Source organism: Serinus canaria, chromosome 2 (assembly GCF_022539315.1).
Source record: "Serinus canaria isolate serCan28SL12 chromosome 2, serCan2020, whole genome shotgun sequence".
In the NCBI taxonomy this organism is placed as follows: Eukaryota; Metazoa; Chordata; class Aves; order Passeriformes; family Fringillidae; genus Serinus; species Serinus canaria.
Genome location: NC_066315.1, coordinates 23471635 through 23492149, shown reverse-complemented (window position 1 = coordinate 23492149; position 20515 = coordinate 23471635). Strand labels below are relative to the sequence as shown.

At 35.5% G+C, this 20515-nt stretch overlaps 1 protein-coding gene across 7 annotated transcripts in view; it reads right to left on the bottom strand.

Annotated features, from left to right (window-relative positions):
* Positions 1-20515, bottom strand: part of ANKIB1 (ankyrin repeat and IBR domain containing 1) — an 87725-nt gene that overhangs the window by 31082 nt on the left and 36128 nt on the right. For all 7 annotated transcript variants that reach the window (XM_018909405.3, XM_009085946.4, XM_018909406.3 and 4 more), the window contains exons 3-4: positions 11454-11754; positions 5150-5332 (exon numbers count right to left, since the gene is read on the bottom strand). In XM_018909405.3, coding sequence (XP_018764950.1) covers positions 5150-5332; positions 11454-11754 — 484 coding nt within the window. The remainder of the gene's footprint in view (positions 1-5149; positions 5333-11453; positions 11755-20515) is intronic.

Below are 20515 nucleotides of genomic sequence, written 5' to 3'. Positions count from 1 at the left end.
CACAGCAGCAGTAGTGACAGATAATGACAGGTAAGACTATGCATTATTATTTACCATCCATATTTTGGTTTTATGCAGACCATAGTCCAGGACTCACCAGTTCTAGATTGTAAAGACACAAAAGTATGCATGCATACATAGCCAGAAAGCAAGACTGGTTCTGTCCTCGAAAGGTTACAGTAAAAGTCTGCTGTCCCCTTTAAGGATAACAAGCCGAAGGCAGAAGTGATGGAGATAATGGATAGATACCCTGGGTTTCAAAAGGATTTTGTTCTTTTGAGACACCTACCCTAAGAATGTAACTTGCTTCCTGTATTCCAGACATCATCATTAACTCCACAATGCATCTAAAATTTATGACTGACTCACACAAAGATGTTTCCTGTTAGCTAATCAGTGAAATAAACAGGTGCTTCTCCATACTAGAAACTTTGTCCTCAGCAAGAGTAATGCCCCACAGACCTGCACTGGGTCTCTGCTCTTTTTGAGAAAGCAAGCAAAGCAGAAGAGAAATGACCTGTGAGTGTCCTGACCTTATCTTGATTGCTCAAGTTCAGGCAGTTTCTCTGTGTCCTTCCAGTGCTGATCATGCATGACTCAGTAAAGGACAATCTGAACGTTAATGGTTGCACTGAAATAAATCTGGGCCACTTGGATTAACAGCATGCTGGAATTTGACTGACCTTCTTAACTTATTACAAAAGAGATAATTTTTAAAAAACATTTCAGAGAGACAGGGATAGAAACAACTGTGTGCCAGAATGATTATAATTGTGCTGCATGTACAGCAAAAAAAAATAGAAGCAGAAGAAGCAGAATGGTCATGACTGAATCTGAACTCCATTTTGAACTGCAATTGTAAAGCAATCAGCTGCATCAGCACAACCGTACTCAATTCTTGAAGACCATACACATCATAAGAAAAAATATCTTTTCTGTTAAATTTGCAACATATAAGCACATTTTAGGACTTGGTATTTTATCCTGAAATGCAGATATGTTCAGAATTATATTTAACTGATTGGTTATAGGTCAAACACTGCCAAGTATCCCCCCTTGAGTAACAGACTACTATATTACCTCAGCTGGAGCATTCCACACAACCTAGCAGGGAGCTTTGGACCTTCAGTTTTTAAGAGTCCTAATTTTATCTTTTTAAGTCATGAGGGAAATATTCCCTAAGAATGTGTTTGAAACATCAGACATTTGTTTCATAAAATAACATCTGAGCCCACAGAAAAAGCTGAAAGTAAATAAATTTTAGACTGGCACTATTAAGGAGGTTAATCTGGAAATTCCAGAGTGAAGACTTTATACAATGGGAACCTTAAAAATGTAATGTGTACAAGACAGTCTTGTAGAGATTTGTGAAGATACAGTCTTTAGTTATGAGGACGTACATCCAGGATGTAATATCACAGAGGTTTGTTTTTAACTACTTTGAACTCTAATGACTTATCTCTGCAAGGCCATAAAGGATTGCATCCATGTAAAGGATTTTGGTTACAGTTTATGATGCTTGGTGACCTCCTTTAATGGTCATTTATGGAGGAACTCTTTATTGACATTTGCTGTGAAAAATACATTGTTCAATATTAGTATTATTTAACTATATCATGATTTTGAAATATACTATAAGAGTTACTACTTTAATGCCTTGCTGAGCTTCGCACTACAGATTGCAACACTTCTGTATTTTCAAAAGCCCTTCTTTGAAATTCTTTTCTTCTCCAATTCTTACTACTAACATTTAGATATCATAAATTATACTTTTTTTTTCTCCTGAAAGTAGTTTTAGTATGTAAGCTGATTATTTTAACACTTCATTTAAAACTATTATTACTTTCTTCACTTCAAAAGCACCATTAAAATAGACAGGGGCAAAGTAACTCTTTGCTACAGTGATGACTATATAATTAAATGGTGACAAAACACGTCATGTAAACATCCTTCTTTATGGGTGGATGGAATTCTGCAGTTAATGGAGTAATATATTAAAAAATTGCTTATACTCCATTTAACTCATTTAAGTAAAATTATATGCACTTTATGTATATTGAGACTACATATATCTTAAGTAAATGTAGTCCCCTTCTCTCCTTTCACTTCATAAACCATTCTCTATCTGTAGAGATAAAATAAATTTGAATAATTTAAGATAACTTGTACTATTGGTATTTATATTACTTATATATTTATATGACATCAATTCAGGAATTGAAAAAATCATTCCAATTTTATACGCTCACTAAATCTATTATACACTCACTAGCCATGTATTTTTTCAGTATTCAGTGGAACATATGAATGAAGAAATGAAGAAATTATATATTTTCCTATTGCATAAGGTAATTCACTGTGTCTGACTGAGAGCCAAAACTGTTCTGGATGATCTGCTGAGGTACTGCTCATTTCCAGGAGTTTCTTATGTAAATTTAAAACATGACATGATTTGATTGAAAGGAAGGACCCTTTCAGGCCGAGCACTCCCAGGGATACATCACCAAGACAAATGTACTCTCATGCTACAACACATGGCAGTGTAAAAGACTGTGCAAAAGAACAACCAAAATCTATAAAACCAGCTTAAGAACAATCACTTCATGTCATATTATTTAGTGTATCTTCAATTAGATTTAAAAGATGGATTTAGATTTTACATATCAAATATTTTTTTCTGAGATTATTCAACAAAGTAACTAGCAAAGAATCAATAAAGAAGGATTCTGTTCTCCTGTAAATGTGGCAGGCTCTGAAGGGGAGATACTGAGTACTATCATTCCAGATACTACCATGCAGATCTTAAACACTGGAGTTAAGCCCATTTAGCTGTTCTGCCTGGGAAGAAATCCTACTCATGCTTTTCAAATGTTTTATCTTTTCCTGTAGCCTTCATTCAAAAGATGCAGTTCTTTTGAAAAATGCATTTCTTACTGTTCAAAGTTTTTTAATTATTCATGAATGAATATTTTCTGTTTTGGAAGGATGTTGAATGGCAACAATTACAAGCTGAATACTATGCTAAACAAGCATTTTGTACACTCCATCCCTCAGTGTTTAATAATATATAAAAATGAAACAGAGAGAAAAAAGTAGAGGATCATCCTTGAGAGGCAATTTTGGTGAAGCATCTGTGCTCTGGGGCTTTTGACAGAGGCATCACCATAGGCAGTGGTAAGTGCAGCTGGCACTGCCCATCCCAGACATTTGTATACTGGCCTGGAGGATGAGGACATGCAGTCATTTAGACTGCAGCTCAGTGCACTTCCTCCTTAAGCAGTTTTTTCAACTGGTTTTAGCCACTCTGAGGGCTAGGATTGAAAGATTAACTTCTGGCTACATGCTCTTGGCATCTCCCTTGTGCCAGCACTTGCTCTCTTAGAGATAAACAAGATGTTAGAGAAATAATCCCACTGGAAAGTCATAAAGAAAGGGGGAAAAATCAGCAGGGAGAATGTGAGGACAGAATTAGTCTATGTAAATCCCCAAGGTCATCAATTGGTGTACCAAATTCCAGGCTGACATTTTTTGGCTTGTGAACATTTAGAATGCATGGGAAAGCTGCACTGGTATGTGAAATGGACAACTGTACAGTCCCTCGTATCAAAGCTTTCAGCTGGTTTTGCTCAGCCTCGACCTTAAACAGGCATGAGACAACATCTTCTCTTGCAGAAAAGCCTATTCAAGTAGCTCTTGATTTGTCCTACCCAAATTTGTTCCTTGTCTTCTTACCTGTGCTGGCATATATGCCAGCAAACCCCTGGTATAAATATGATGATAATGATTATCCAACTTAAATAATACAGTTACACATTACCACTCTCTAATTTTTTTCTTCTTTTAAGCCAAAACATTGCTATGATCCAGCTGAAAACATAACCCTCCAAATAGCTCTACTTGCAAAACCAAAGGAGTGGTAAACGGCAATTGTGGTAAGAAACTGCTGCAGACTTTTGAAATGTTTCTTCCAAGATAGAATGTAAGTTCAAACTATCTTCCTACAATTTGGATGCCTCTACACGGAGGCATATTCAGAGAAATTAAAATGAGTTAATTACATTTGCTATTTCAACATACTAAGTACATTAAATCTCATCTCTAAATGTCTCATCTAGGAATAAACTATCTAATTAAGGCTGCTTATATTTGAATTTATCCAAGAAAAAATGGTCAAAAAATTAAATGGACACTACAAGGACTTGCTTACTCTCAAACAAAAGTGACAAAAAGTGGCATTTTTCAGGGCAACAGTTAATGTGATCTAAGCCTATTCATGTATTTTCTTTTGAACATCATTAGGTCATAAGTGGGCCCAGCCAGTTAAAGGCCAAGCCATGCTATTTCTGAAGGGAGTAACCATAGAGAAATCTATTGTCCTTTAATTTAAACTGAATTAATTTGTAATATTTACTGAATGATATAATTTATATAGGTATTTTTATTTAGAATTTTAGTTAACCAAAATCTGATCATGAACGGTCTGTTAAATTATCTTTATGGAATCACAGTTGCCTTTAAGGCATAACAAAATTCAAGCCAATTTTCTGTCAGTCTCTCTCTTTCAAAAGTTTACTTGGAAGTAACACCACTTGTTATTACCTGTTTTTCATACAAACTCTGGTATGCAGTAGCTTCAGGCATCATGTTATAAAACAAGAAAATAAATGCACTATGTTGAAGTCCTGCACTAGTCAGTTTTGACTGTTTTTTGTAACATTCAACCCAGTCTCAGTCCAGGAAGATCCAGGAAAAGTTTCCCCACCCTATTCCACAGATCTTCTCCTTTTCAGAATTTCTTTTGTCCTAATTTTTGAGACAAAAAGACATCTTAAGGAATAAAAACAAAAATTAAATAATATTTGGTTTAGAGAAACTGTTTCTGAGCTTACTGGCCTCACTGTATCTCTTCCAGCCTCACAGCCCACAAGATAGTCCACATAACTAAGATATGAGTAAAATTTTTGTTTACTTTTGACAATGCACTTGTTATGCTCTCAGAGCTTAACTTGAAAATTATACAGAGCTGTGCTAAAACTGTTTACAAAGTACAAAGTACAGTACCTACTGAAATACTTGTAGACTTGTGTCACAATGTAACTGCTACAAGTATAAATGTGCAAAATACTTCAGATTTAAAGTATCCTCTGACCTCTTTTTTGTCTAAAGCAGCATACTCAGCTTCAATGCTTTCAGCTTCAGGATCACGTGAAAATACCATTCGAGATTCCAGGTTTAGAGCCAGCTCTTTGTGGTGCTGTTTCTCTGCACAGTCACATGGGGTATCTTTATTTTCATTTTCTGCAAACAAATCTCCACCATGTTTTACTAGAAGCTGAAAAGTAAAATGGCAAAGTAAGTTATTTATTAGCAACTCTAATATCACCCTGAAGAAAAGGCATGTGAGTTAAGAACAAAAAAAAAAAAAAAAACAAGAAGAATATAACTATTATTACAATAATAATAATAATCATAATGGTCTTTAGAAACAAGGATTATCTATTGTTTTTTAATAAATTACTGTTTGCTTTCACACATAATTATATCTATATCCACAGTAATTCCACAGAACCACAAAATCTAAGAAATACATTACAAGGTAATGTTGCACAATACATTAGTTAGGTTTTAGAGACTAAATTTCTGCTTTACTGATATGGTCAGTGCCCTATAGAGAATGAGGGGTCTGAGGCCCTCAAGCCTGTGTCAAGATGGAGCTAAAAACACCTCTAAATATTCTGTCTACATGGGTACAACTCCACCATTTGTACACTTGTGCTGACAGAAAATAAGAGATTCCTTGGGTAGGACAGATCAGAAGATACTGATAAACAGGGAGCACAAAATACTACTGGCAGCTCTACTTTGTTTTTGAGGAATGAAAAAAGTAAAATGAAATAATGCTAATTCTAGCAATTCTAATACAGTGCAGTATTGGGCCACTTCACCAGCCTTGTTTCTTGCCAGTAACCCTCCTAAAATCCAGTCCCTAACTATTAAATCTTTTTGCTGCTCTCCTTACCTTGCTGGCTTGGTCTTCTGCTATAAACTGGCCTGACAGAAGCAAGGACAGCATATTCAAGGATAGCATATGCCACAGATTTTAAAGGCCCAGGTGGACCATTCTGCTGATTTATTATGACACCTTTATTTCATTACTAAAATGATTCATCTTGTTTCTAAATAAAGTCTGTAAACATTATCTTGCCTTCAGATAATGATGTCTGTAACAACACTATCCAGGGTATTTCAAAACTCAGGTACTAATTTTTGTACTTCTAAAATCCCCCAAACTTCTCTAAAATTATCTTGCTCTTCATATACACCTTTTAGATGTATATCTCATGATCAGACATTCCTTTATTTTTTCTTCAGTAGAAGAGAAAATTTCCTTCATCTCTCACTGCAGAATACAGAATATCTTTTGCAAACCTGGATTCATTCTTGTAGATTTGGGAACCTTTCCCACATTCTTCAAAATAAAAAAAAAAGGCAAATCAAAAAATACCATAAACCAGTGCAACTACAAGATTTAGTTGAGAAGATATTAGTGTCATTGTGTATTTGATCTTCATATCAGAGTATCAGGCAGAAATACAGATGATACTGGGACAATTACCAAGATACACAGCCAACAGTTAACCTTTGTTCTATCTAAACTTCTTAACATTGCCAGAACTTTGTTAACCTCAGTATCATATTCTGTCTGTTAATTTTAACCTCTAAGAGAAATTTAACTGAGGCAACTAAGACACCTTCTGAGGAAAAAGAATAATAAGTATATTTGAAAGAACATTCCATAGACTTATGCAGCTCAAAATCAAATATGCAAGATGAGGAATTTGCAAAGCAACAAGTTTTTATTAATGATGCCATATTTCTCTAGGAGCACTGTCAAAAAGTCTTGTGTTGCTTGATTGAGATTAATAATCTAAACAATCATATTAACAATTTCAACAATTGTAAAAATACCATTTAATATGCAAAATATACTGTGATAGTGTGGAATGTATCTGCATAAAACCAAATCTGTTCAGCACAAAAGTTATTATTGTCTATTCAGTAGTTTGAGGTAAGCACTTAACTTTACCCAAACTATCTTTAGCAATGGGTTTCACACAGCTCTTCTGCTTGGAGGAAAAATCTAACTCATGTGAATGGAGCAGTATCAAGACTGCACATTTGACTATCAACGTGGAACAAGTCAACTTGTAGGTACTTCACCCAAGAGGATCTATATTTGGGGTTTCCTTTTCTTATCTGGGTGTGGTGGGGATAGGCAAAGATACAGATCTGGGGTTTTCCTGAAAAGTGGTGGCAAGGGAAGGAGACAGTAAAAAGAAATGCTGCACTGAAGTGAGAGTAACCACTGCAAAAAATGGGAAAAAGGCACTCCTGGGGTTCTAGGAGACATTCAGTTTCTGAAGAGGGAAGACAACTTGAGGATAAGGATCAGGGTTTTTGTCTTTTTTTTTTTTTTTTTTTTTTTTTTTTTTTTTGTTAAGAATTTTAATCCTCAAATACTTCTAGGAACAAAAAGGTAATTGTTAAATTCCTTCACTGATCTCTTGGTTTCAGGCTTGGTGAAGGCATGTAGTGTTCCTGTTCATAAACCTGTTCCTGTTGAAGGAGTTACAAGGACTACAGACCACAGACTGGAGAATTTAGGATATCTCAGATCCAAGGTCTTCTATCGCATGGTACGGCAAATAAAGAATTTTTAACTTGGGGGTGTACACTGTGTTTCTAATGCAGAAATCATGACTAGTTAGGACTACATAACTCTGGCCAACAGCAATCCATGTGGATCAGACTGTAAATTCTTCTTCAAAGACAAAGTGAAAGCAAATTAGAGTCAGAAATGGTCTACTCAATTACAATAGGTATTGTCAAGATAACATAACCCCGTTTATATAATTAAATGGGCAACTAGCAGTCTAGTACCTGGATTTACCAAATGAATCACATTACAGACACTGAGAAATAGAACCATAATTTGTAAAGAACCACAAACCATGAACATTTATGATGAGTTTAAAACAAATTGACTTTAGTCTGCAGATAAAAGCTGCAGCCCAGCTCCAGAACCACAATTCACTCTGCAGCAGCTGTGATTCTTTCTGACATTACAGTCTGCCTGGATTTCACATCATGAGCCCATTTGCTTCACACTCTTGAAATTGAAACTTTTTTAATGGGTGTGTCAATCTCTAACACCACTGTATAGTGCCATGTAGGGACGCGAAGGCAGAAACAGGCAGAAGACTCCTTGCTCAAATCCATTGTAAAACTGAAGTCTAAGTTTGAAATACTAGATTTGAAATATGTTGGAAACTTGTTACTAAAGCTTTCTTCTGTTTACCATTTCTCTACTAGAAACAACATTTCTTATGTCAAATAATTTTATGATGTGTTTTTCACTAACATTTTTCAGCCATCATTCAATGCTAATTGCTATCTCCCATTTTCTCATATGAAATGCACATTTGTCCTCCATTGTATAATTATGTAAAAAAAATGTGTTTAAAGGCAAATGTCTCATCTTGTGGAAGGACAGATGGAACACCTGTGAGTGAAATGCCTATAGGCAGAATTTATCAGGAAGTTGAATCAAATAAATGGCACTGAAACAAGAGAACATGAGCAACTTATATAGTCCTTTGCAATTAGGATATAATAATATAATACCAAATCTGAAAGAATAAAAATTTGTCAATCAACAGAAAAGCAGTAGTAACACAGACCTAGGAGGCAGCCTGGTATTTGTTTACAAATAAATTACATCACAAGAGGGTCTAAATCAGTCTTATAACCATGACTTATTTTGGACGAAAGAAGGAGCCAGACAACACTCTATGCCATTCAGTTACCATGCATATAGTTATCTGGGTCTGAGTATCCTTCAACTAGGAAAGACTGCATGGTGACTTGCCTCCCTGTTCTAAGCACATGTTGAAGGCAAACTGCTGGTGTGGAGCTTGAGGAGCTATAAAAACATGGGGCAGCGGAAAGGGAAGGTACAGGGGCAAGGTTCAGGCTGTGTTACTGGACATTGAGTATCAGCATCCAACAGCAGCATCCTCTTAACTCCTCTCAGTACTGAGCAGGGAACCAGAGAGGCAGAAGCTTCAATAATAGCATAGAAAACGGCAACAGGAAACTGAGTTTTCATTCATTAGAAGCTCAAAAAACTAAGGACGATCTGTATACTAACAGAATGAAAGAAGGGTTGGATATTGGAAATAAAAACACACTATCTGAACTTCTATAGAAAGGACTAATGAAAAACCAGAAGGTAAAGAATAACATTCAGTTCAGGGGGGTGCATAGCTGAGGTTGGGGAATTGAAATTACAAACTTTAATATTTCCAGGCAATATCTGGAAACTTGGTAGAATACAATCAGCAAGCATAGTGCAAGAATCATAGAGAAGGTGATGCTATATGCCTCCTTTTAAATAAACCCCAAACAAACTGATAAATAAACAAACTAACTAAATCAGGAATACAATTCTGTAATTATAAGAAGAAGAAAAAAAAAAAAGAAAAACAGCTTTGGTGAATGACCTGACTAAAACCATAATAATAAAGATAACATGGCTACTAAGAATAGAAGTGCTGCAAGGAAGAAAACACAAAAATAAAGGGAGCTTCTGTCACTGCATCTCCCAAGTACATTTAGAAAATATATAAGTCAATAAAGGACTCTCAAATTAAAATTTCAGACTGCATAGGTGACTAGATAATAAACAAAACAGTCAGCAAACACATGAGAGGAGGAGCAACTCCTGATTTCATCCAGAGTAGTCTGTAAGACCTAATTCAAAATGTTGCTATCAAAGAACCAATCACTAACAATTCCCAAGGATTCATTAAACTTGCAGAAGCAGTAAAAAGACAAGAAATCCACTGCCCACTTTCAAAAATCACTACTAAGTAAGTATGGAAAAAAATTCCAGAAACATCAGAAGAATCTGTGGAGAGAGAAAAACAGGACAGAATCATATGGAAAATAAGAAGATGAAGTTGCCTCCAGATTAAGAATATGTAAAGAACAAAGTCTGGGAAAGGTAAATGCAAAATCACAATAAACAAGACTCTGACAGTTTTTTGAGCTGTATACCATATGCACAAAAACACAGAATAAATAATTTTAAAACATCACACAGTAAATCTTTTAATGTTTTTGTAAAGTTGGTTGTTGGATAAAATGTAAAAGCAATCTCATATTACATATAGCAGAAAATTGGTATGAACTGTTAGATTCTCTGTGGATGTGCCACACACACTTTATGAAGGACATAAAAGAAAGTCTTTCAAATTGAAGTGTCAGGACAAGAAGTTCTAGAAAAATCAATAAACCAAATACTAATATAAATACCCAGCATTATTCACATGAGTCCTAATGAAACTCAAATATGAAACTTCTGAACTATTAATTACAATATGCAGCTTACTGATTAAATCTCTCACGGTACAAAATTAGAAGATGGTAAAAGTAACACCAATACTTAAAAACAGCTCCAGAGAATGTTAGGAAAGATTATCAGGTTTTGACTTCAGAGAGAGGTCACTACTGAAGTCTCAGAGGTTCTGGGACCTGACTGTTTAAGATATGAAGTTGTTATCTAGAAGAGAAGGTGAAAAAAGAGGTGCTAAACTTTGCTGATGATACTAAATTACTGAGCACAGTTTGAATAAACATGAAATTATGGACAGAAGAAAAAAAAAGTAAACTTCACATGCAAATGCCGAACTCTGAAGTAATTGCTGCCATTGAAAAAACAAATCTTGATGTTAAAATAGACAGACTTATGAAGATGTTAGCTGTTTTTGAAAATGTTAGATGTCTGCTCATGTTCTTTATATTAAATTACCAGCACAATTAAATACTAGTTCTCATTACTTGATATAGTTTAAAAATAAATCTGAGGCAAGACCTTTGAAAGTCATTCCAAATTACTCATTACTATCCACTACTTTCACAAACATTAAAAAAGCTGGACGCTGTAAATTAAAAACATCAATTCTGTTCTTGAAACAGAGACAGCATTTCCAGTCTCATTTGCAAAGCAAAATAAAAAGAGCTCTAATTTTCTCTCAGGTTGTTATTTCACTTCTCTTTACACATATAGGATGCCTATGCCTACCTTTAAAGCTTTTTCTCCACTGTTGGAGTCTTGTAATTAATTCCAATTTTTATATGCCTACATGAGTCTTCTTCATGTTGAGGAGTTATTTTCATGAAGTTAATGTATATGTAATCAATTTCTTTCATTTTCTCCACAGTGTATGTTTTGGGATGTTTATCTTTGCATTTTTTCCAATTAATGAAAAATAGAATTAACAGTTAATTCAATATAACAGAACAGATTCGTCCCCTACAAAAAAAAGCTTTGTGAAACATTGTGCATGTCAATTACACATAACATATATAAACTTATAGACAACTTTTACCTCAACACAGGTTTTCATCCCTGAGGCAGCAGCATAGTGCAAAGGTGTATTTTTTTTGTTATCAACAGCATCAATGGCTGCTCGTTCATACTGTCCTTCATCCAGCTTTGCTCCCTTCCACTTCAGGATCATCTGCAGACAATCAGCTCTTCTGCAGTCATCTTCCGAGGGTCGTGTCAGGCGAGGATGAAGAGCTCCCTCTGAGATCATGATCTGAGGTCCCATACACAGTAAGTGCATAGATGTCTCATTGTGCACATTCCTTTTGTTTGGGTTACCGTCTCGAACAAAAAGGAAAGTTCTGCAAGGGGAAAGAAATAGAAGAAAACTAATTAGCACACAATTCCATTCATTTCCTTGAAGTGGGAATGGTGGATTATGACAACTCTCCTTCTTGCAAAGATTTTGATCACCCACACTAGTGACAAATGTTCTTTAATAGAGAAATACTACTGGACAGCTCTCCTCCTTTTCCTCTTAGGAGTCAAGAGCCAAGATCTGGATGAATTATTGAAATATCACTAAGTACCATACACAATTACTTTGTCAGGAATGAGAAAGTTTATTCTACAATTCTCTGTTGCATTGTGATAAAAGTTTTAAAGGCACAAGATTGATGAAACAGGTACTTTATTTCTTCTGCTCTGTCCTTAATAGTAGTGCACTTGGTAGTTTGCAAATAGATAATGACAGAACAATTTGTTAAAAATTCATTCTCCTTTGCCATATCTTTAGTCAGATGTAAATGCAGCACTTACTACTTAAAATTTTATAAATACTATTCCTGTCAGCACTGCATGCATTCAGGAATGACTATTGACTTTTTCAATATGGAAGTACAACATAATGCAAACTCTACCCTATAAAGGTGACAGAAGCTGGCAAGTATTTAAGTGTCCTCTTGAATATTTTAGAGCCAGTTCAAAGTGCACCAGCAAAAAGTATCACCTTAGGAATGAAAGGCTGATTCTTAGAATCACAACAATCTCTGAATCCTAACAACACCTGAGACAATGCAGTTCCCTTGCTGCTTCTTGAAAGCAAGTATTACAGAAATTACAATCCAGATCTGAAATGGAAGAAACAGGACAAATCACACAAAACCTGTGCATCCAAGCGTGCTGTAGCTATTTGAGGTATACTAAAATATTTTTTTTAAGGGAGAGTAAGTGGTAGGCAATGACAGAGAGGAAAGATCACGTCTTTGAAGGACTGGGACTGGGGTCAGAGAGACAGCAATGGTAAGAGAACTCCATGTGAAGAGAAGAATAACAGGTATTGTTCCCACTCCCTCAGGTTCCCAGAAAGGTAATACCAAGATAAATCTGAAGCAAGGCACATGCATTCAAGAAGTCACTGAAAAAATGCCTGCACTGCTCCCATAAACCCCCTCACATATAAGTCACTGTATGACTCCTCTCCAGGCTGTTCCCTGATTCCAAACAGTTTCCAAATATGAAAAAAACCAGTTATTCTGGAACCCCATTAAGTTAGCGTGGGGGACCAGGTTCCGCCCTCCCTGACCCCACCCCTAAGACTAATGAAAACCAGTTTCAACCACTTTCAGGCAGCTCAGCCCCCTAAAAGCAGGTGCTGCCTACATACAAAATCAGACAATATTGCTTCTGGTGAACAGTGGTGAGAAGAACTTGACACACTTACTCAATGTGACAAAAAGAAAAAAGTTATTTACCTCAGTTATTGACTTATTCTATAGCTACAAGGGTAAATACCATTTTCTCTTTCTGTTGTCCCTGCATACATACCAACTTTCTCTCTCTCAGAGTTCACTCATGCTTTGTTCAGGACAAAGAATAATCCTGAAACTATTTTATTATTAAAGGAAGAGGCTATAGAGGGTATATGGGTATTTCCCTTTCAGACATTATTGAAAATAGTCTGGACAAGTATTTCAGTAGAAACAGACACAGAAGACACATAGCTGTTTGGTTAGTTGGATTTCTGTCATTTCTTCCTCCTGAAAATGTCTGAGTGGTTTGAATTTAAAATAAAGCTTATTATTAAAACACCATTCTTTTAAATATATGGCAACAAAGTATTCAGAGGAAAATACAAAACAGTCTCCTCTATGTTGCCCTATTTTGACAGCAAAAATGCTCCTTAGAGAAATCCCTCTTTCATTCCATGATAGCTGACATGATAGATGCATTTGTTAGGAAATATGAGTACGCCAAACTTGAGATTAAAGATCTTGTCAAAAAAAAGTAAGAGTGTATTTTGTTTCCTTGAGGTTTTTTGTTTGTTTTCAGAAGGAAGGGATTTAGCTACACAGGCAAAATGCTTCAGAGCCAATTACATGAAATGGTAAGACTAACCAGTATCAAACACTATCCAAAGTGCATTTGTTTGTTTGAATTAGGTTTACAGAGTATTAAACTAGAGACAGAAAGAAAGGAGGGGAAGGAAGGTGGGAAAGTCAAAGAAAAAAAGAGAGAAATGGGAAGGAGAGAAAGAAAAAGATGGGGACAAAAAGATAGATTCTATAGAGGCACTTGGATATGATCAGCTCTTCAGCATAAGGGGAAGTCAAGCCAGTCCTGAAAAGCCCAGCCAAACCCATGACTTAAAGTTCAGAAATGAAAAAAAAAATGGGCAAATAATACATTTTACATCCACAGATTCATTACTCAACAAGGCTCCATTTTTAACAGTGGTATTTGGTGCATAAGACTTTCACAGAGCAGTGCTGTAGATCCCTGCAATTTGGCTCACAACTTCAGAGGCATAAGAAGCTAAATTTTGCCTGGAAATGTACTGATAGAGTGAAAATATGCATTGCCTATGGGAAATATCACTTAACCACAAGGCAGACAGACTTTACTCTAGTTGCAGTTTCCAGATTTTGCTGCAATCTGTAGCACTTTGCAGAATCCAAACTTGAGGTGACAAAAGTATCATAAAAGTGTTGAAAAAGTGACAAAAAGGAAAGGGCTATAACACTCACACCTACTACTATCTGGATTTGCAAAAAACCAGCAAGAAACTCAAGATCACAAGGCTGGGAACTTGAATAATAAACAACTGGGACATGTCCTCACTTGGGGAAACTAACAACACAACTATTTCTTCAGGTTTGGATAAAATCTTTGATGTTTAGGGTACGAAAACCACCATATTTACAGTTTATTTCTCTCTCTAAACAAATGCTATATATATTTTAGCTATATATAGATACACACTGCTGGAACTAGATGATCTTTAAGGTCTCTTCCAATCCAAACCATTCTGTGATTCTGTGCTCTATTTGTATGCATAAAAACCATACAAAAATACATTCATGTGTGGAAAAATAAAAATTAAAAACTGGTGTAAAATGAAATTGTAAAACTAGCTCTGACAGCTGGAGGCTAAAGCATGTCTGAATATGCTCAAAGACAGTGAAAGTAAATTTTTGAAAGCAAAACAGTGACATATACTGTATAAAGCAGACAGCCCTTGTAAGTACAGCTTGCTAAAGAAAGTTACACTCCAAACTCCAGTGCAGGCATGAACCTAAAACTCACAGCTTTAAGAGAAGTATTACTATTAATAGAAGAATTTTAAGAGCATTAAGAGAAGCATGGGTAAGCCATGAGTTAAAACAACACATAAAAGAGCCAAGTCATGTCATCCAATAATTTAAAACTCATTTGCAATGACTTAATTCATACTATTATTGAATCATTCAGCTTTCCACACAGTAAGTCAATACTGATCCATTCAACCTGGAATAACTACGAATATTTCACTATAAGTACTTTTCTCCCAAATATACTATAAGAAAACAACTATAGTATGCTAGTAACCACTTGAAGAAATCTTTTTAGTCATTACTGTTTTAAATAATTTTGGGAAGAGTACTGGTTTTTTTACGTGATGTTGAAAGCTACATCCAGTAAATAAAATTATTGTTATTCATTGTACAGAGCTAGAAAGTTCTTTATTAGTACTTCAAAGTTTCTTTTCTGTTTCACTAAGATTTTTAAGCATTTCTTACATTAATCCTTACATTTGTTATACTGTAGGCCAAAGAAAAATTATGCTTTACTTATGGTTCCTATGACTGTTAGGAGGAACAGCAGCACCAAAACAGAGACTAAACAATTCCTAACGCAAAAATCTATCAATTACTTCTGTAAGTTTCTTGTAACCAGAACACTATTGTTTTTATTTATGAGTTACTAAAGTTTAGCATTCCCTTGGACAGTCAGGAATACTGTTTCCAAGATTCCATGCCTCTTCTGGCTTTTGTTTCAATATTCTGAGTGGGATTTCAAAAGAAATAGAGCTGAATGCCAAATCAGAAATGGCTTCCACTGAAGCTGGCTGCTTACCAGCAGCTTTTGTGACAGTCCTCTGTAAAGCAAAATCTGTGTGATTTGCAGCTCTGTCTCTGGCCCTTTCTTATATACATCTCTTGATGGCTAGAACTAATTCTAGGTGCCATCCTTCCAGCCTTGTCTCCAAATCCTTCCTTTGAAAACAGATTTTTTCTGACACCATCCATGCTGAATTCTCTTCGCACATAAACGTTGACTAATAGTTTTAGACTGGTCTCAAACAAATGTGAGATGAAATAATAAACATGAAACTTCCAACAAGTGTGTTCATTGTCACCTTTTAAACACACAGCTTTATAGGACAACTATCTTTGTATCAGTTTGTAAATGACCTGGCAGTGTATGCTATCTAGTGTTGATATTATTTACATAGCAATAAAAAAGAAATTACAAAGTGAATACTATCAAGCTTTGCATCATTTATATTTCTTAAAAACCATATGTGTATTACAGAAATTATCTCATCTTTATCTCTCCCACCATAAAAATGTTTTCAATTTGTATGTCACTTTATTTTTAATGACACTAATTATTTTCCTTACAAGTCCCAATGATGTAACTTTATTACATTAAATAGGAAAAAAAAAGCGTGAATTTAAAAAAATCAAATCATCCACGATCTGTACCTTGGCCAAAAGGAAAATTGTGCCTATATACAATGTCACTGAATATTTTGCTTGGATTTTGCAATTAGATATAAAAATTATTGAGTTTTTTCTGAAAAGTTTGAGCCAACAGATCTCTCTGGTAAGGAAGACACATGTGCCTCTAACCCCAGGGTAAAGTGAAGCCATTTGACACAATGATTCAGTATTTACCAATCAACTCGACAGAGTCACAAACTCTACCTGGCAACAAAATTAGTTGAAATAAAGATGTGGTCATTCTGGTTGGCAAGGGCCAAAGCTGTACTCCTCTATAAACCAAAGAAAATTTTACTTTGCCTGTGGTATAATGTTCACGACGGCTCTACTAAGGAAAACAGACAACATAGAATAAGAAACCTTTAAGAGTGTACTGCATTAATAGATCTCATTTCACCAATCACTAACAAAGCAGTCTTACTCTGCAATGTGTGATTTCCACCAAGGAAAGTAAAATTAGAACAGTTTCCTCTGGCTGCAAAAAAACCTAGCAGCAAGAAGAAGCAATAACACACTCAAGAGTGGCAGCTGTAACTGGAGAGCAAAGGCTGTGCTGTGAGCAACAAACTCATAAGCATCACGTCTCTTTAACCTACTAAGGTTAAAATAATCGAAGTCAGACAGAAAAAAGTCAGCTTTAAGACCTAAAAACACAGCAGCTGACTTGCTTTGATCTTTGCTTGTAGGTCAGACTGTGATTAGGATAAAGTCTACTTTCTGTTTTGCATTTTATGAGGAAGTCATGAGGAATACCAGGGAAGATACCTTGGGAGGCCACACATGTCTGCTCAGTGAGAACTGCTTTGAACTGAGATTTTGAGCTTTAGGGAAAGGAAAACAATGAAGCCAGCCAGATAAAGGTCTGAGTTTTTCAGCCTGCCTCACTGTACTTTAGAAGACAGTGCCCAACTGGGTGGCAGCCTTTGAGGAACAAAGCAAATGCTACTGCTGCTACTTCACATCTGCATCTGCTCCTCTGTTTCCTCTGTTTTTTTCTGTCTTTGGCAGTTTTCTCCAGGATTTAGTCACAGTAAAAACTTGATCACTTTTAAAGGCCTCCTATTTATACTTTGTCCATCATCTTGACTTCTTTTTAGAATGACTATGATGAAAATGACCTTATAAATTACTATTTTCTACCACCCAGTCAGATGCTCTGCTACTGAAATCAGGGCACTTCAATTCACTTGGACCTCCTACTTCTTTATAATCATGCCCAAAAAGCCCTGTGAGATCATATTCTTCATTTATTATTCTCCTTCATCTAATCAAGAGCTCCCTTCAGTATTTCATATTCCAATGAATTTGAAAGGTGACCAAGACTCACAATGACACAAAATAACTGATCTAAAATGGACCTTACAGAAACAATTCAGCAGCTGAATGCAATGACAACAAAGCAATTTGATAAACACCTATGCTCCCACTTGGACAGATCCAAACACTGCACAGATCATTCACCACACACTAACAAAAGAAAACATTTAACACTTTACCACAAGCAGTATCTCCTGCAAGAAGCATTCATGTCTCATATTGTAAAATCATCAAAGTTTTCAATTTACCACTTTGCAGGTGCTTACTATTAAATTTTACATATTTAGTATAATGTAGGATGAGATTAATCTTCTCAGCTCTGGTGACCTACAGTGCAGACAACTACAGCTGATCCAGTTCTCTTAAATTCCCTTTGAATCAATGGGAAGAAACAGGCACTGCTGGCACACCCTTAATTTAAAACACTTTATGGTCACCTTCACAATATATGAATTGTGCTGTTGCCTTCACTAAGTATTCTGACTAGATTTATTACCTATTTCTATAGTGACTATAAAGGAGATCTAGTAGGAATAATTCCAGTAGAGACATACTTTCTTTTCTGAATAAAATTAATTTAAACACAAGTATGTTTGAAATAGTTATCTGTGTAATTGTTGATAATTAAAAACAAGCTTGCTTTCTGTTGCTCAAAGTGAATGATCTAGACAATGACAATCTAATAAATTATTCAGATGAAGTAGTGTATCATACACTTTAAGTTATTAAACCAGAACAAAATTATTTTGTTATGTGGAAGAAAGGGAATATAGGTGGCTTTCTTTTATAATGTGGAAGAAAGGGAATATAGTTGGTTTTCTTTTGTAACAAAATCAGAAGCCAAAACTTAAAAAAACCCCTTACTTTTAGGATAGTAGCTTAGGCAACTATTATGCCTTCATGATTTTTCTTCCAAATGAGCTTTAAAATTGGAAAACACCAAGCAAATGTAGTAATTCAAAGAATTACCATGACGAACAAAAAAAAGGGAAGAAAAAAAAGACTCTTCCAGCTGTGTTCTGAACCACCTACTTGAAAACATCCATAAATTTAATACACATTTCCTTACACTGGGATCCTGTACTTTTGGTTAATAACCTCACATTTTTTCCCATTTGCTCTTATTAGACAAAGAGCTGCTATGAAATTTACTATTTTTCTTTTGCTTACATTTATATCAGAAGTACTGTTAGGAAAGCAATTTAAAAAGGAACACTAGACTTACTGTCAAAGCATTGAATAGATGCTCAGAAATTTAATAAAGAAAAATTATGAATTTTAGCACCTGTCTGAAGATTTCAACATGAATCATTTAGGTCTATTTGCATCTCAAAGTTTAAATATTTACAGAACTTCTGTCAAAACAGTGAAGTAGCCTCTTTTTGCTTTCCATCTCCAGAAAAAAAAAAATCAAAAATTCAGAGCAGCTTCAACCCTATCAGAAAACAAACAACTACAGCACTTATCTAAAGCCAGATGACCTGCAAAGAACAGGGTTTTCATCAATACTTTTCCTTAACATCTATTTTTGCAGTATAAAAATCCTCTAATACCCTCTAAACTTCAGAGAAATCTTGTTCTGAAAAACAGTCTACACACACGTCCCTCAAAATCATCCAAAACTAATTTTCAATATGACTGCAAATGGATGAAAAACCAACAAAACCTGGCATGGGAAGACACATTCCTGAATGTGCTGTGACGAATGCAACATTCCCTTTGGGGTCAACAAGTTTTCTGGCAAATTCGCCCTCCATAACATGCTGGAAATATCAACATACTTTTTTTGATTGCATTACAATTGCTTGGACAAGTTCTTATTGAAACCTCTTTAAAAGGCAGAACAAAAGGAGACTGTAGTTGAAATTCCAAGAGATGCATAGCCTAGAGGAAACCACCACTATTTTGATGTTCTGTCATTCTTCTGAACTGAAATTTACTTCCCAAATTATAGCAATGAAACCAGAGATATTGCTTATGAACAAATCCCAGGCATATTTACCAACATTTCCCTCTGACTGGCTTAGCTATGCCTTCATTGCCAGGGTTGCTTGACCACTATTACTGAATGACAGACATCAAGAATGTTAAAAGAAGTGGGTTTGGGTTTGATATTTTTTTTCTTTAGTTTCAGTAATCACCTCAATTTCCAAAATCTCTGTAACAAGAAAGTCTTGTTTTTCTTGTCTAGGAAAAAATCAGCTTTGTAAACCTGTCCCGTCTCCCCAGAGCTCCATGTTTCTGTCTCTCCTCCTTCCCTCTCTTCAGGCCAGGACCAGCAGCAACTGCTACAACAATCCACTTTTGGCTTGAATACTCACAAAGTGCTCAGATATAGCAGTATGAAACACACAATGAGGAAAATCTGTCACCGATCCAAAAAGCTTCCCAGCAAAGCTGCAAAAGTGAAAGTCACACCACATATATTGCAGAATGACAGTTTATCTAAGGGTTTTTTTTTTTCCTTTCAACGTCAAGCAAGTTCTCGTGATTTCCAGTCACCCCATCTCAAGCAGCCTCTGGAAAGTCTGTTTTCTTGTCATAGCTCAGGAGTACTTCACCAACAGCCACACTCCAGTGAGTAACTTTCCACATTGATAGCAATTCTTTCAAACTAAGCAGTCAGATGGTCTAAAACGTACCCTAGGCAAAAAAGAAAAACAAAAAGCCTGAGGGCATTGGATGTGTTTGATCATCTGAAGACTGCCTTTTCTAAAGAAAACATGTTTCCATATATGCTTTCCAGACATGCTTTGTCTGT